Raw genomic sequence first — 19,423 nt, forward strand, 5'->3', positions numbered from 1 at the left:
TTATTTTGAGGGCTTTTGTTGTTGATTTTGTGTTTTTCATCTGCAAAACAAATTTTTATTCGTTAAATAAAAGTCGTCCAGACCTGTTCGTGGGAAGATCAAGATTTTTAAAATTGAGAAAAAAATAATAAAACATTACAATTATAATTAAAGATATTGTGAAATTGAATTGAAAATATAGTAATAGAGTTTCAAGAAATATTTGTAAAAGTATAGTATTTAAAAATTAAAGTTTAATAAGAAAAATACAAATTTTACAAAATAACTACGCAATTTGTTAATTATTTTACAAGGAGTTAAAAAAAAACATAAACGAAAGTGTTGAGCATATAAAATATTACGAAAAAGAAATAAACGAGTAATAACTTGAAAGATTTTTTTTATTATTTGTTTTTATTTCAAAAAAAATCAAAATTTTTTCCTACAAAATGTCGGCTACTCCACCAAAAATGAATGAAGATTTGCTGGGCGGTAAGTTTTTTAGTATGTTTTGTTTATAATTTCCCTAATATTTTTAAGTATTTTAAGTTAAAAAGTTGAAAAAAAATTAAAAAAAGAAGTATTAGTCGGCCATGTTTGTTTTTTTTTGTCATTTCGTGTTTCTTTTTGTTTAACAGCAGCTCTTGTTTTTTTTTTTTGCAGCTTGCTTTGTTTACAATGCCAGCTTTTGTTTTTTGTTGTGTTTCTCAGTTCATTTTGTTGTTGTTTGAGGTTTTCGCTATAAAAATATTCTTTTGTTTTGCTATGGCTATTTTGTGTGTGTGTTTGAGTTTAGGTGTATACATTTTTTTATGATTGCCGTGTTGTTGCTTTTTTGTAGAGCGATTTTTTTGTTACTGTTTTTTTTTTCTTGTTGCTGTTTTTGTTGTTTTAATGAAATGAAAAGAAATAAAAACAAACCACAGAGAAAAAAACAAGTCTTGTTGAAAGAAGAAAAATGTAAATATGATTACAATGTGTTATCATACGATGTTTTTTTATGGAAAAGGTGACCATTTTTACATTTTATAAATTAACTAATCATTTTTGTATAAATTAAGTTTTAGGGAGCCTTTTTGAATTATTACAAATAAATATGACGCGCATGTTTGGGGCTACAAACAACCCCATTTTGTTGATACATTTCTATTTTTAGGGGAGGAATTGTTGATGTAGCAAACTGCACGTACTCCAAGTTACATTCCTTCTGGTCTTAAATTAACACGTCATGTTTTTTACTTAAATATCCGTTAAATTAATAGACCTTAACAAATATTAATAACAAAAAAAAAAAAAGCCAGTTATTTATTTATATTCGTATTTTTTCCAATTCTGCTTTAGGTGTTATTTGTTTTGGTTTTTTTCCAAACTTCTGCGCATTAATTTTTTGATATTGTTTATTTGTAATCAAAATCACATATCTAAAAATAGCAACAAGCGTGTGTTTTTACGATTTATTTGTTTATATTTGGCTTTATTTTTAAAAGATTTTCATTTATCCACAAAATTTACTTGACGTCACTGGAATAACAAAGAAGTTTTCTGATATTTTATTGTTTTTAACCCCTTGTTAGAGCAACCAGTAGAGCAAACAAATCACAATTATTAAAAAATTGCGTCTTTTAAATCTAAAGTACATAGGTACATTTTATTAAATTATTAAAACTTGTTAATTAACAAATAAACTTATCGCTTATATTTATATTTAAACTATTTTAACCAAAAAGAAAAAATAAAAAATAACAACAACTGCGGTTAATGACATTTGCAGAAAACACTATTACTTTACTTTTTCAAAAATTCAATATATTATTAACTTCATATGATTTCTTTTCTTTGTTATTTTTAGTTTAAAATTGTAATCATTTATTTCATCACGTTTTCCTAAATTTTTTTATTATTAATTTCAAATCCCTATATTATTCGTTTTGTCTACGTGCTTATTCTCTTGCTTACTTTCTATACATTTCCTTTACCATTGTCTGTCTATCTCTTGTTTGGGTTTTACTCTATTGCATTTTATTTCTCCCAATCTAAAGTGTTAATAAACTTTGCAATTTCCACCATCCCCCGCCTAAACCTTTTATTTATTTTGTATTTTTAAAAATTTCCAACTAAACTGACGTCTTTTGTTCCGACACGATGTTTAATGTATTAGGGAAGATAAAGAAATTTAAAAATTCTTTGCATTTCTTTAAAATAATGGTAAAATTTTCATATTTTATTAATTTTTTGAGACAAATATAAATAAATTATTTCTTTGCCTTTTGACACGTACATAATTGTCTTAACAAATTTATAAGCAAATTCCGCTTTAAGGTTTTTACAACAAATTTAATCCTCCCTAATGTTATTTATCTATAATTATATTTTAATAACAAAAATATACAGATATTTCATCTTATGTTTGTTTTTAAGTAGAAAATTTATTGGGATAGTGCAAATTTAATTAAATAAATATTTAGGCTTTTTTAAACACAAAAACAAATTGAAGAAAATTTTTCTTTAAGAAATTACGTTTTTGAAAAATAAATTTAAATTTCATTTAAAAACAATTTAATATCTTCTACGCAAGTCTATAGTCTAGTATATAGTCAAGTCTAGAGTCTAGTCTATAGTCTAGTCTATAGTTTAGTCTATAGTCTAGTCTATAGTCTAGTCTGTAGTCTAGTCTATAGTCTTGTGTAGTCTATAGTCTAGTCTATAGTCTAGTCTATAGTCTATTCTATAGTCTATTCTATAGTCTATTCTATAGTCTAGTCTATAGTCTAGTCTGTAGTGTAGTCTACAGTGTAGTCTATAGTCTAGTGTAGTCTATAGTCTAGTGTAGTCAATCAATAGTCGAGCCTGTAGCCTCATCCACCATCTGATGTCTGGTGGTCATTTTTTTTATTTGATTTGTGATATTACATTAGTCTAATGGAAGCTAGTTTTTCAAATTATATATAAAGAAAGAACCTCCCTATTAAGACATAATAAATTTCCACAATTCTAATAAAACAAAATTTGTACGTTTTATTTATTATGTCTGATTGACGGTAAAATGTATTATTTGTATAATATAACCTTAAAAACGTGATCATAACAATTACATACAGTATTGTAAAAATGTTAGTTTACAATAGACTATTCTCAATAGTATGAATTTTAAATTAGTTTTATTTATATAAGTATAAAATAAAAAGAATCTATTTAAAAGTATGGCAAATTAAAAAAAATACTTATTCAATTAAAAAATAATTAAAATTTTTAAGAGGAATATTTTTCTTATCAATATTAAAAAAAAAAAAAAAAAAAAACAATTTTCTCTATCACTGTACTAACAAAAAGATGAATATTTGCTCAGCAACATAGAAAAGAAAAATAAAAACGTGTCTAACCTCAATATTGAAAATAAATTGAATTGCTAATATTGTAATAAAGATAAAGAGAAAAAACGCAAAACAAATAATTACCGTAAAATTGCTAATAAAAAATAAATACAAAAATAATATTGAATGATGATAAGAAATAAACAATAGTAAAAAAAAGATGCAATAATTTCGCTAATTAAAAGCAAATGTAAAATTTACAGCAACAAAAACAATTAAATAACAGCTACCATATTGAATTCCTTTGGAAATTCAATGAGCTGTCAAGTTTAAAAGGGAAATAGTTTGTATTTTTCTTTAACAAAGTTTCGCTTCTATTTCAATATTCTATTAAGCTCTTTTTTAAATCGGTTTATTTTTGAAAATTAAAAGCAAATGTAAAATTTACAACAACAAAATTAATTAAATAACATCTATTATATTGAATTACTTTGGAAATTCAATGAGCTGTTAAGTTTAAAAGAGAAAAACCTATTTTGTGTTTGTTTAACACAGTTTCGCTTCTTTTTCAATATTCTGTTAAACTCTTCTCAAATGGTTTTAAGTAACAAAACAACCTTGATAATTGTATTTCAAAAACAACAAATTCGCTGTCTAAACTGATTTTTTTTTGTTTTTGCAGAAACACTTGTTGTATATTTAGAAATTCCTTGAAATATTTTCTAATTCAAACAAAAAAACTAACTACCTGCTAATTCGTAAATTTGTATGTATTAAAAAAAAGGTTTTTGTATCCCTTTGTCCTAAAATAAATATTAAGTTATTTTTAGAATAACATCCCGTAGTGGTTTTTATGTTTAAAGAAAGCGTGACAAATCAAATATTTGTGACGTTTTGGCCATCGTCATAACATGTGTGTGCGTAGGTGTCATAGTTAAAAAGACGGCAAATATGTCAAAATAAGTTATGTTTGATGTAAGGTTTGTAAACACAAATTAGTCGGAGAGTTTTAGTACCTGCTTTTTTGTTTCAAACCATTTGACAAAATACCCATTAAGGTGCATAATTTAGAAATAAGGAAATGCAAGTAGAGAAAAGGAAGTAATATAAAAGTATAAGACATTAAAAGAAAATATAAAAAAGTTAATTGTTTATTATTTATTAACAAGTTATATAGACTACAGACTAGAACATAGACTAGTCTACAGGCTAAGTAGTAGACTAGACTATTCATTAAACTACAGACTAGACTATGCACTAGACTAAAGACTATACTATAGACTAGACTATAGACTGGACTATAGACTAGACTATAGACTGGACTACAGACTAGACTATAGACTAGACTATAGACTAGACTATGTAGACTAGACTATAGACTAGACTATATAGACTAGACTATATACTAGTCAAGAGAATTGACTATAGATTAAATTTTTGATTAGAATTTGGATTGGACTATAAGATACACTTTATAAAAGGCTATACACTAGACTATAACCTGGACTAACCCTAGACTATACCCTAGAATATAACCTCGACAATATAAACTGGTCTAAATATAATAGATTACACACTAGACTAGACCATGTTTTAAACTATAGACTAGACTATTCCCTGGTATATAGTCTATTCTATAACCTAGTTTTTTGCTCAGTTTATAGTCTGCAATAACATTTATTTAAAATGTGAACATTTATTATAACACTTTTAAAAAATTAAAAATTTACGTGTTTTATTACAACAAAATAATTAGTTTATCTCTATAGATACATCTTTGTCTGTTACAACTTTTAATTACAGCAACATTTTTGGAATACGTGATGAAAAACATGGAAAAAAAAATTTGTTTGGGAAATTTCAGTTAACGATTGGTTTTCTTTAAAATCAAGCATTTTTTATAGAAGAGACTCTTTTTTATAAATAAAACATTGAAATAAACATTTCTTTAAAATAACACAATATTTCATTAAAAAAAACATTTGAGTTTTTTTTTAATTTGCCGCGTCTTATCGCCTGCCATAAGTAGCTGTTTTTGGAAAGCAAATTTAATATGGCGCGCCATCATTTATCCCCTCATATTGTCTTTCATTAAATGTACATACATATGTAGTAATTTTTAGCGTACATTAAACTCTCCTAAACCACTGTCTTTCATTTATTTATTTGAACAAGTAGTAGTCTCGGTACATTTATGACTCTATGGCTGTGTGTAACTTATTTTAAAATCATACAAAAATATATATTGCGACGCAGTATTGTTTCCAATGTTTGGGTGAGTGTTTTTGTTTTTGTTGTTTTTTTTCTTCTCTCAAATACTAATATTTATTTTAATTTTTTTTGTTGTATTGTATCCGCCAGACATAAAGACTATTGACACCATTTGTTTAATAGTTTAAATAATTTTAAATAAACACATTTTAAAAATGTTGTTTTAGGGAGATTCTTGTGCTTTAAACAAACATATGTTGTGTTTTTATACCCTACACCACTACAGTGGGGAGGGTATTATACGTTTGTGCTGATGTTTGTAACATACAAAAATATTGGTCCAATACCCACCTTAAAGTATACCGATCGATTCAGAATCATTTTTTGAGTCGATTAAGATATGTCCGTCCGTCTGTCCGGCTGGCTGTCCATGTAAACCTTGTGCGCCAGGTACAGACCGCAATTTTCAAGATAATTTGATGAAATTTGGACCAAGCATATTTTTTGGCACAGGGACGAAGCCTATTGAAAATGGTTGAAATCGGTCCATTATTTCACCTAGCCCCCAAACAACGGTACCTCCCGATTTGAACTTTTTATACCATAATTACATCAAATATTCTGCTATCTCTCTAAAAATTGGTACAAATAAGTTTTAAATAAGTATAAATGACACTGTAGATTTTCGTAAGGATTGGCCCTTATTTGACCCTAGCCCTTATACAAACCCCGCTTCAAAAAATGTCTTAAACGTCTAAAATTGACTTGTAACCATTTGTATCGCAATGAAACTCAACAAAACTAACTGTTATTTAAAAAAAATATATCCTTTTCCCAAATGTACCGAGGATCAGCCCTTATTTGACCTATATAAAGCGTCATTTAGAAATTTTGGTTTTTTATCAATAAATTGCTTAAATATTTTGGAATAATATTCAACATAAAAGTTTCTTTATAAAAAGTAAAAATTTTTAAAAATATACTCATGGTGTAGGCCATGTCGGCTATACTTTCCTACTTGTTTTTTTTTTCACTTTTTGTATAAACAACACATATCAATTTATGTGGGAAAGTTTTTGGGGTTTAAAAAAGGGTTTAGAAATAATAACAAATATTTTAAATTCTTCCTCTTAGTGTAAACGTATTTTTGTTTTAATTTTTATTACTTTGTTTTGTTTTCTTTTATTCTTCTCTGTTTACCCCCACCCCCTATATTTGTTATCAAGGTTTGTTTATGTATTTGATAACTGTAACTTTATTCTTATTATTATTTTCGTTTTTTTTTTTTTAACAATTGATAACACTTTGTTAGTTTATTTGTTCTCTAGACCTTTTGGTTGTTCTCAATGCCCACTGTACAATAACTGGACACCAACCAGACTTTGAAAAAGTGAGAATATTAGCTGGAGAGAACAATCACACAAAACGTTACTTACAAGAGATGCTCCACATTATAAATACACCAACAGAAAAGAGAATAAATTACAAAACAGATACTGACAACTGCGCTCACATTTATCGACATACAATAAATAAATACAGAAACAATAAACAAAAGAATAAAATCAAAACAGTCAGTCATAGAAGATCAAAACATAAACAACAGACGACACTGCATTAAAATTAAATGTAAGGAAATTATTTGTTATTGTTTATATTATATTTGTTTTGTTATTATTTGTTATTGTACTTTATGTATTATTTGTAGAACTTTCCCTGAAGATGACCAACGAAGTTGGTCGAAATATTGGAAACCACAATAAATATTAATTAAACTAAGAACAGAAAAGAGTTTTTAATTTTTTAATATTTATTTAATGAAAAGACCTCAAGCCGAACAAACCCAACATTTCTGAGAATTGATAACACTTTTATTTTTAATTTGTTTACTTTTGTTGTAAACTTTAGCATGTTTTGTTATTGACTAAATATTATCTTTTCATTTTGTTGATAATTTTGATAACATTTACCAAGCACGCGTTTAGCCTACTTCAAATTTTAATTATTTTGTTTAATATTTTATTATTTGTTTATGTTTTGTATTTATTATTTCTCTGGTCTTTTATCGATTTGGTTTTGTTTCTATTCCACTGTTATCTTTTGTATGCCAAATGTATTGATTAACTAAATAACCTTGTTTTATGAAATGAAAAGATATAAAACCAGTTTATTTAATAATAATTTTTTTAATGTTAAATATGAAATGTAAACAAAATGAAAGATTTAACCCTAAAAAGGACTTCAAATTCAGACCAAATATGAATAATACTTCCACGGGAGTTTTGTTTCCTTTTGCATGTTTTATGTATAGGAGATGAAACAAACTAGACTAGACTATAGACTAGACTATAGACTAGACTATAGACTAGACTATAGGCTAGACTATAGACTAGACTATAGACTAGACTATAGACTAGACTATAGACTAGACTATAGACTATACTATAGACTAGACTATAGACTAGACTATAGACTAGACTATAGACTAGACTTTAGACTTCACTGAAGCATATTTATTACAATACTTAAAAATCAAAGCATACATTAAGGCGAATCTTTGACATATTTACTTTGCACTAAATATTTTTATCGAACCACAAATAATTTACTTTTTCCACTCCCCTTCTAATCTATTACAGTTCCCTATCTACTTCTTTCCCACAAAACTTTTATGTTCCGTGAACAATTATTTTTCACTTTTAGACAGTTTTCTTTTCTACAATCTCAAAAAAAAAAACAAAAACTTTGTTTTAGAAATCTATGTAATTTCATTTTGTTTTGCAAGTTCTATTGTTGTTTTGTTTTATTTTATTTTGCGAAAAAAAAAAACACAAAACAAATGAAAACTAAAACTCATAGTAGTTTTGGCTAAATTGTTGTTTTTGCCAGTTGGTTGATGACCAAATAAAACAAAAAGTGAAAAAAAACTTGTGGTTTAGATAGTTAAACATTGACAATGAATCCCTTTTTGTGCAACAGCAAGGAATGACAATTGCGGAAAGGGGGTCCAAACAGTTTGGGACAGAATATAAAAATAAGACAGCTAGCAGAAGAGATTTGTCACAGAGTTAGAGAATTAAAGCAGATATTAGTTTAAAAGAAAGTAAAGCATATGTTAGGGAGCTGGAAATTTTGTTGACATATGAAGCCTATTTTAAGGCGAAATATTTTTATAAAAATTTACAAATAGAATAGAATTATGCAGGAAAAAAATCATTTATTTGTTTTGTTAGCCTCCTTAATATTAGTCACACTTGTTATTAGATTGATTTTGTTTTGCTCTAACATGTTCATGTTGGTTTAACATTTAACCAATACCAGTTACTACTACTATTACTACTTCTACTATTCGATTACCACTATTTTCTTTATCTATAACTGTTAACTAGAATATCCATGAAAGCTCCACCTAGTACGGGCTAATCATTTTTGTGCAAAACAAAATTAATGTAGTGTTAAATCGACCTCAAGTGGTTGAAAACTGTTGTTGTTTATTGTGGGGTTTTAAACATTTCTTTGTTTTTGTTTCTATTTACGGATAACTAGGAATAGAGCAAAGAAATGAAAAAGATAACAAACAGGAAATAGAAATAATTTTCTTGCCTTCCCAAACTAAACAGCTTTTACGAAAAGCAGATTTAAAGGTGAAAGTAGGAAATACTAAAGCATACTTCAAAGGCATAGCCTAAGGACCTTAAGAACAATTTAGCAATATAAACTAAAGGAAAGTTTTTATGAATAAAAAACTAAAATGTTCAATAATTATATTTTGCCAAATGAGAGCGTAACAAACTAAATAAAAAGCTACTATTTGAAGTCTATTTTTAGGCTTATGTTAATCATAAATTCAAATTTCATACACAATTATTTAATTAAAATATTTTATTTTAATACTTTTTGCCTTAAGTATTTTTGAAATTTAATACAATTAATCGCCTAAACATATGTGAAAATCTGTAAAAATCAAACTACTAAGGATATGTTAAAATTTTTAAACAACCCAATATTACACACATACATATGTATGTATGTTGCTGAATATGATATAGACTATCATTTAACATATGTTAACCTAAATTATTGACCCTTTTTTTTGTAATTGTAGTTGTGGGGTAGGCCAACTGTAACCGATGTTTTATGTTAATTAAATTGTCTGACAACAACTATATACATTTCATTTACATGTATTAAATACTTAACTATACAGACAGATCACACATACATCACTCTTCATATATGTATGTCTATATGTATATGTGCATAAAAACACAAATGGAAATCTGATGTTAAATTAAGTGTGTCATATATATTATGTAAATAATATATAAAATTATATTTATTTACTCTAATAAAGTAAAGGGTGAACAGAACTAAGGTTTCAATAAAAAATTTAAATTTTTTTGCAAAACACGTACATTAAAAATTGTTCGCATAAGAGGTTTATTCAATAGAAATTTTTTAGCAATTACCTTCAAAATTTGCGTATGTATACTTGAATGTGAGACTTACCTGAAAAAGGAAAAAAAATGTTTAAAATTAGTTTTTTTATATTTAAACTGTATAATTAGATTTCTAAATAAAAAATATCGACAGTCTAGTCAATAGTTTACAGTACAGTCTGCTGTCTAGTCTCTAGTCCAGATTTTGTTCAAGTCTATCGTCTAGTCTATAGTCTAGATAGACTAGACTATAGACTAGACTATAGACTAGACTATAGACTAGACTATAGACTAGACTATAGACTAGACTATAGACTAGACTATAGACTCGACTAGACTATAGACTGACTATAGAAAAGACTATAGACTAGACTAAAAACTAGATTATAGACTAAACTAAAGACTAGACTAAAGACTAGGCTATAAACTTCACTATAGACTAGAATATAATCTAGACTAGACTTTAGACAAAAATATTAAAGGGCCTTTTTAGGGTTAATTTCACTACATCGATAAACTATTTTTTGTGATTTTTTTCATTTTATACACAAAAAAATTTTATTTTAAATAAAAAGTTATAATTATACTTGTTCCAACCTTAAAAGAAACAAGAAAGAAAACAACTGTTTAAAATGTTGTTAAATTAATTGCAATTTGTTGCAGTCCAAGCCATCGTAGACGCCATGCTTTTGTTTTTAATATATTATGTATTACCATGGACAGCCTCCCTTGATAGTTTTGTTTTTTTTTAAGCTGTATATATGTACATATTTATATACTATATGCTAGTATGTTATTTATATACATATATATAGAAAAACTGCATTTTTATGCCAGAAAGTATAAACAATTGAAATTTGTTTTGGGTATATAAAGAATGGCGGCAAATCTTTGGGGAAAATAAAAAATTACAATTTAAATTATATGAATTTTACGTTGGAGGGAATGCTAATGGGATTTGTAAGAAGAAAATAGAAATGAACATACAAACTACAAAAAAGTCACTTACATGAAGTTCTTATTTCTGACGAGGAGGTTAAATTCATTGTAACAGTAATATGTAGTTGCCAGATTTAAGACAAATGCTAACAACAGAATTAAAGTATTACATGTGTTGCCAATTAAGCTAGTTTTTATAAGCGTCATAGAGTTTGTTTTTTCATTTTGAAGTTTCTTTTAAAAATTTGAATTTGTTCTTTTAAAATTGATTTGTATTTTGCTTTTACATATAAATTTACATTTTCTTATTGTTGTTTTGCAAAATTTTCTATAAAAATAGTTTAAGTAATATAAGCAAAAAAAATATATATTAAATGCGTCAGAGTGTATACACTTTTTTTGCATTATACTTGTACGTAATGTGTAATAAGTAGAGAAAGAGAGAATGACAAATTAAAATGCATTTTATGGGACTCATAAAATTGAATTGAAAAAAATGCGCATTATTAGACAATGAATGTCAAGTTAAATAAAATATTTTATATGTAAATACTACGAAATAAGTTTGCAATAATAATAAAATATATTTCTGCAGTATAAATAAATGACAAAATTTACTAAAATTAATTGAAAAAGAAGAATTTTTTTTTAAATATTATGAGAATTTCAAAAAAAAAAAAGTTGTAATAGAAAATTTTTGGTTAATAATTTAAATTATTGGATTATTCAAGTTGAATAATTTTTATTTATTTAATTTTATAAAAAAACGTTTTGAAAATTTACTTCAACTTTGTTTTTTTTTTTTTTAATTTATATGTGACTTTTATTTAACTTCATTATACCCTACACCACCATAGTGGGGAGGGTATTATACGTTTGTGCTGATGTTTGTAACATACAAAAATATACCCACCTTAAAGTATACCGATCGATTCAGAATCATTTTTTGAGTCGATTAAGACATGCTGGTCCGTCCGGCTGGCTGACTGTCCATGTAAACCTTGTACGCAAGGTACAGGCCGCAATTTTCAAGATAATTTGATGAAATTTGGAACAAGCATGTTTTTTGGCACAGGGACGAAGCCTATTGAAAATGGTTGAAATCGGTCCATTATTTCACCTAGCCCCCATACAACCGTTGAACTTTTTATGCCATAATTATGTCAAATATTCTATTATCTCTCTAAAAATTGGTACAAATAAGTTTTATTTAAGTATAAATGACACTGCAGATTTTCGTAAGGATTGGCCCTTATTTGACCCTAGCCCCCATACAAACCCTCCTTCAAAAAATGTCTTAAACGTCTAAAATTGACTTGTAACCATTTGTATCGCAATGAAACACAACAAAACTAACTGTTATTTAAAAATATATCCTTTTCCCAAATTTACCGAGGATCGGCCCATATTTGACCTATATAAAGCCTCATTTAGAAATTTTTTTTTTTATCAAAAAATTGCTTAAATATTTTGGAATAATATTCAACATAAAAGTTTCTTATAAAAAGTAAAAATTTTAAAAATATACTCATGACATAGGGTATTATATGGTCGGCCATGACCGACTATACTTTCCTACTTTTTTTTTGTAACTTTTTTAATTATTTTTATATATTTGTTTGTTTTTTTTTTTTTTTTTTTGTTTATATAAAAAACCTTATTGTTTTAATTGCTTGCATGACAGCTGATAAATTTTATATATATCTGTCATATTTAGGTCAAAAATTTAAAGAGAATTTGACTTTTTTTGCGTTTAAAAGTTTTTTGAACTCAAAAATTAAAAAAAAAACGAAAGAAAATTTATTTAAACAAAAAATAATAATAACAAAAAATAATAATATTGTATTTAAAATTGGCACATTTTTTTAAATAATAATTTTTTTTTAAACAATAAGTTTAATATTGCAATATTTGATAAATTTTTAATTATTTTACAATATTTTTAAAATATTTTAATATTTTTTTAGTATTTTCAAAAAAAAAAAATCGAAATTATTTTAAAATATCAATATTTAAAGAATTCATAATTTTGTCTATAAAATATTATAAAATTTTGAAATTTTGTTAAAAGAAAATTCGAAAATTTTTTGATTTAAAATTTTTAAAATTTTACCATAAAATCTTAAATATTTTTTAATTTTTTTTTTAATAATGTAAACTCTCCCTACTACTTGGAAAATTATAGATTTATTTTCCATTTGCATGTGCGTCATAGTATTTATAATTTTTACTCTATACACATTATCGTTTGTATTTAATTTTATGAATGAATGAATAAATGTTTGTCTAACTGATGGGAGGGAAGAATAATGCATTTCTATGCAAACAATAGAAATTATTAACAGGAAATGGAAAAAATGTGTTTTCTTTAAGAAAATGTTTGTTTTATGAAAATTTACGTTTTATTAAAATTATTATACAAAAAAAAACACATTTATTAATATACTTTATTTTTTTGTGATTTTACTCAAGTCATGGCCATTTAACATTAATATTCTAAATGATAAAATTATACATTTTATTTTTTTTTTTTTTTTTGTAAACAAAGAAAATTTTTTTGTTTTCTTTTCTTTTTGAAACGTTTTTAGATAAATTTTTTGCGTCTTTTTCTTAAAAGGCAGTTAATAATAAAATATTGTTCACACATTGATTTTTTTTGCAAAAATAAATAAAATTAATTTACAGTAAAATCAAAACAAAATATATAAAGATAAAGAACTTCAACTTTGACGCCACTTAATGTGTTATTTCTTTACAAAACACATTTATTTTTTGTTTGTTTTGTGTTTTTTTTAATAAAAAGTATTTTTAGCAAAATATTTAATTTTTATAGCAATGAAGAAAATTCAACAGAAATTTATACTTCATCAAGTTGATTACAGTATTTTTAGAATATTATTAGAATTTAGAATATTTGTTGTACGAATAGAATTTTGGATTATTTTTATAAAATTTTTTATTGTAAATTAATCACAATTCCAACTTGTCTTTAAAATTCGCTCCAATTCTTATAAAATTCAAACTTTTCTTAAAAAAAATTATAAAAAAATATTTTTAATTTGTTTTTAAAGATTTTTTTATATTTTTTTTAATATAAAATAAAATACTAATAGAAATCAAAACCTACAGTACAATTCCAGCTAATTTTTTTCATTAATTTCTATTTTAACATATTTTATTTCAAAAAATTTTACTAAGAAAGAAAATGTTTTCTCCATCCCTGCTTTTAATGTAAACAAAAGAAAGTAAAGCATCTGGCAGCACTTAACAATAACAACGCAATGTGTTAATGTAGCGTTAATAAAAAAACGCTACATTGTTTAACAAATTTAACTGAACATTTTTAATTTATAAAGAATTTAAACAAAACAAGTAGGAAAGTATAGTCGGGCATGGCCGACCATATAATACCCTACACCATGAGTATATTTTTAAAATTTTTACTTTTTATAAAGAAACTTTTATGTTGAATATTATTCCAAAATATTTAAGCCATTTATTGATAAAAAAACAAAATTTCTAAATGACGCTTTATATAGGTCAAATATGGGCTGATACTCGGTAAATTTGGGAAAAGGATATATTTTTAAATAACAATTAGTTTTGTTGAGTTTCATTGCGATACAAATGGTTACAAGTCAATTTTAGACGTTGAAGACAATTTTTTGAAGGGGCGTTTGTCTAGTCTATAGTCTATTCTATAGTCTAGTCTATAGTCTAGTCTATAGTCTAGTCTATAGTCTAGTCTATAGTCTATTCTATAGTCTATTCTATAGTCTAGTCTATAGTCTAGTCTATAGTCTAGTCTATAGTCTAGTCTATAGTCTAGTCTATAGTCTAGTCTATAGTCTATAGTCTAGTCTATAGTCTAGTCTGTAGTCTAGTCTATAGTCTAGTCTATAGTCTAGTCTATAGTCTAGTCAATAGTCTAGTCTATAGTCTAGTCTATAGTCTAGTCTATAGTCTAGTCTATAGTCTAGTCTATAGTCTAGTCTATAGTCTAGTCTATAGTCTAGTCTATAGTCTAGTCTATAGTCTAGTCTATAGTCTAGTCTATAGTCTAGTCTATAGTCAAGTCTATAGTCTAGTCTATAGTCTAGTCTATAGTCTAGTGTATAGTCTAGTCTATTGTCTGGTCTATAGTCTAGTCTATATGGGGGGCTAGGTGAAATAATGGACCGATTTCAACCATTTTCAATAGGCTTTGTCCCTGTGCCAAAAAACATGCTTGGTTGTTTCATCAAATTATCTTGAAAATTGCGGCCTGTACCTAGCGCACAAGGTTTACATGGACAGCCAGCCGGACAGACGGACGGACGGACGGACATGTCTTAAACGACTCAAAAAATGATTCTGAATCGATCGCTATACTTTAAGGTGTGTATTGGACCAATATTTTTGTATGTTACAAACATCAGCACAAACGTATAATACCCTCCCCACTATAGTGGTGTACGGTATAAATATATATATATTTTTAATTTATTACAAAATAAATAAATGTAACTATAGTGTTCCAAAAAAATCTTTTTTACTCGCTTTAAATTTTTATTTCTTTGTCATAATTTATTTCATTTTTTTGTTTCTTTTTAAAAATCCATATAATTATATTCAAGGTGTATGACCTTTAAATACAATTTTTTTATCAGTTTCCTTTGTATATGTATACATAAATATAATTTATAATTAATACTTATTGTTTAATATTTATTGTTATTAATTTCACTTTTTTTCATTTTGCTTATTTCATTTTAGAATCTTGGATTGAATTAAGTACAGCTGCTACTATGGCTGGTGTTAAGAGTCCAGATAGAATTACACCATTACCTTTTGCAAATGGTGAAGAATATCTACGTTTGTTACGGGAAGCTCAACGGGAATCGAATCAATCCAGTCGTGTCGTTTCATTGGCCAGTTCGCGACGTGATACACCTAGAGACAGGTATTTTCAATTTTAATTAGCTTCAATGCTTCAATACAAGACTAAAGACTAGACCATATACTGGACTAAAGACTAGACTTTAGACTAGACTAGTCTATAAACTAAACTAAAGAACTGATAGGACTATATACTAAACTACACACTAGGCCATAGATTAGACTATAAACTTTAGATTATACACTACAGTATTGATTTCACTTTTGACTAGATTATAAACGATACAATAGACTAAACTATGGAGTATGGACTAGACTATTGAGAAGCCAGTAGTCTAAACAACATACTAGTCTACTAAATAGAAAAAATTTAGACTAGTCTATAGTCTAGTCTATAGTCTAGTCTATAGTTTAGTCTATAGTCTAGTCTATAGTTTAGTCTATAGTCTAGTCTATAGTCTAGTCTATAGTCTGGTCTATAGTCTAGTCTATAGTCTAGTCTATAGTCTAGTCTATAGTCTAGTCTATAGTCCTGTCTACAGTCTAGTCTGCAGTGAAGTATGTAGTCTAGTCTATAGTCTAGTCTGTAGTCTAGTCTATAGTCTAGTCTATGTTTAGTCTATAGACTATTCTATAGTCAAGTCTATAGTCAAGTCTGTAGTCTAGTCTATAGTGTAGTCTATAGTCTAGTCTATAGTGTAGTCTATAGTCTAGTCTATAGTCTAGTGTATAGTCTAGTCTATAGTCTAGTCTATAGTCTAGTCTATAGTCTAATCTATAGTCTAGTCTATAGTCTAGTCTATAGTCTAGTCTATAGTCTAGTCTATAGTCTAGTCTGTAGTCTAATCTGTAGTCTAGTTTATTGTCTAGTCTATAGTTTAGTCTATAGTCTAGTCTATAGTCTAGTCTGTAGTCTAGTCTATAGCCTAGTCTATAGTCTAGTCTATAGTCTAGTCTATAGTCTAGTCTATAGTCTAGTCTATAGCCTAGTCTATAGTCTAGTCTATAGTCTAGTCTATAGTCTAGTCTATAGTCTAGTCTATAGTCTAGTCTATAGTCTAGTCTATAGTCTAGTCTATAGTCTAGTCTATAGTCTAGTCTATAGCCTAGTCTATAGTCTAGTCTATAGTCTAGTCTATAGTCTAGTCTATAGTCTAGTCTATAGTCTAGTCTATAGTCTGGTCTTTAATCTGGTCTATAGTCTAGTCTTTAGTCTAGTCTATAGTCCAGTCTATAGTCTACTCTATAGACTATATTAAGAAATAGATTATAGATACCACTATAGACTAGACTTCTGACGAATTCAGTTCAGAAACAGTTCCCGATATGGTCTATAATCCGATAAATAGAGAATTAATATTTCTTTTTTAAACATTTCTTCATATCTTTTTTCGATTTCAGTCCCAAATCTCCTCCCAATAGTCCAAATACCGAATTATGTGCTGAGGATGAATTGAAAAATGTTTATATTAATTATTGGAATAAGACTGGCGAAACACAAAAAGACACTGATTGGTTAGATGAATGGAACAGTCGACCCGATCAACAGCCACCTAAGTATGATTTTTTTTAAATATTTTTGTTTATTTTTATAATTTAATTTTATTGGTTTTTTTTTTTGTCTAACAGAGATTGGAAATTTGAACATCCACAAAATCAACAGAAAAAGAAAACAGCTGGTTATTCCATACGTCTAACTAGAGTGGGTAAAAATTCTTTATTTTCACGTGAAATTCTATATTCCCTTATACTCTCAAATGTTTTGTCACTTTTATTGGGAGCCGGTTTAGGGTAAGTTTTATTATGATTATACCCTACACCACTATAGTGGGGAGGGTATTATACGTTTGTGCTGATGTTTGTAATATACAAAAATATTGGCCCAATACCCACTTTAAAGTATACCGATCGATTCAGAATCATTTTTTGAATCAATTAAGACATGTCCGTCCGTCTGTCCGTCTGTCTGTCCGACTGGCTGGCTGTCCATGTAAACCTTGTGCGCAAGGTACAGGCCGCAATTTTCAAGATAATTTAATGGAATTTGGACCAAGCATGTTTTTTGGCACAGGGACGAAGCCTATTGAAAATGGTTGAAATCGGTCCATTATTTCACCTAGCCCCCATACAACCGTACTTCCCGATTTGAACTTTTTATGCCATAATTACATCAAATATTCTGCTATCTCTCTAAAAATTGGCACAAATAAGTTTTATATAAGTATAAATGACACTGCAGATTTTCGTAAGGATCGGCCCTAGGATTTGACCCTAGCCCCCATACAAACCCCCCTTCAAAAAATGTTTTAAACGTTTAAAATTGACTTGTAACCATTTGTATCGCAATGAAATTTAACAAAACTAACTGTTATTTAAAATATATCCTTTTTCCAAATTTACCGAGGATCGGCCCATATTTGACCTATATAAAGCCTAATTTAGAAATTTTAGTTTTTTTTTAACAATAAATTGCTTAAATATTATGGAATAATATTCAACATAAAAGTTTCTTTATAAAAAGTAAAAATTTTAAAAATATACTCATGGTGTAGGGTATTATATGGTCGGCTATGCCCGACTATACTTTGTTACTTGTTTTTATTATGAAAATATACATATAATATATTTTTTTTTAATTTTTTTAGGTTATGGCTTAGCAAACGTGGTATTCTATTTACTAGAGTGGTTATTGACTGAACAGCTTTTTCTTTCTCTCTCTCTCTCTCCAGCATTCTTGTTCTTCTAAAAGCTATCTATTTATAAAGTGTGATTTATAAAAAAAAAAACTATTTCTATTTTTTTTTACTTGATACATTAATTATTTAAACTTTTAATACATTTTTCACTTAAAATACGTTTTTTTCTATATTTAAACAAACAATTTATGGGCTCAGGTTGAAATTATTACTAAAAATTGAAATTTCCATTTACTTTTATAATTTTTAAACATTTTTCATGTTGTAATTTACAACATCATTTTATTAAAAACATATTTCAATATTTTCCTATAAAATTGTTTTAATTTTTATCAAAAAAAAATCAAAGTTTTTATTTTGCAAATTATTAAAAACAAAAGCATACACCGCAACGCCATTTTGTTTTTTTTATAATAAAACTTAGAGTTTTTGTTTGTAGTTAATTAAGTAAAAACTCTCTCTTAAAGAGAGTTTTGTTTTTTATCTTAAATTTTTAAAACTTGTTTAATTTTATCTAAATTCTTTTTTTTAACAAACATATATTAAATATTAATATAAATAACATTTTTAATTTTATTTTTTGTAATGAATTGTAATACAAAACAATATACGTTATGAAAATAAACGTATTTTTTTTTTTGCTAATTTTAATTTATCTCAACGTTTTATAATATAAAAATAATACATACCCCTTTATACACACATATATATATATATATACACATACATATACATATTTTAAATATAGACTTCATTTTTATTAAAACATAATTTTAAACTATTTAATACATAAATTTAAAATAATAATAAAAAAAAACAAATAAAATTGTTTAAAATTAAAAAAAAAACTTCAAGACAAACGCGTAAAATTTATATAAAAAAAATATAAAATAAAAAATTACAAAATTTAAAACGGAATTTTTATTAAAAGATTTTTGGGTTTTAAGTCTAGTCTCTACCACCTTCTCAT

General features: G+C 26.5%; 1 protein-coding gene across 3 annotated transcripts; it reads left to right on the plus strand.

Moving 5' to 3' along the window:
• The first annotated feature begins 59 nt into the window (after window positions 1–59).
• On the plus strand, window positions 60–18,611 carry LOC111690028 (BCL2/adenovirus E1B 19 kDa protein-interacting protein 3). Of its 3 annotated transcripts, none has more exons than XM_046952618.1 (5): window positions 60–471; window positions 15,635–15,821; window positions 17,159–17,314; window positions 17,387–17,548; window positions 18,403–18,611. In XM_046952618.1, exons 1-5 carry the CDS (start codon window positions 429–431, stop codon window positions 18,452–18,454), a joined length of 600 nt encoding a protein of 199 aa, XP_046808574.1. In that variant the 5' UTR covers window positions 60–428; the 3' UTR covers window positions 18,455–18,611. The 3 variants fall into 3 exon arrangements, with proteins under 3 accessions (XP_046808574.1, XP_046808573.1, XP_046808575.1); XM_046952617.1 differs by having other exon boundaries at window positions 291–483; XM_046952619.1 differs by lacking the exon at window positions 60–471 and adding an exon at window positions 6,914–7,130.
• The last annotated feature ends 812 nt before the right edge of the window (window positions 18,612–19,423 follow it).

Source organism: Lucilia cuprina, chromosome 5, assembly GCF_022045245.1.
Source record: "Lucilia cuprina isolate Lc7/37 chromosome 5, ASM2204524v1, whole genome shotgun sequence".
Lineage (NCBI taxonomy): Eukaryota > Metazoa > Arthropoda > Insecta > Diptera > Calliphoridae > Lucilia > Lucilia cuprina.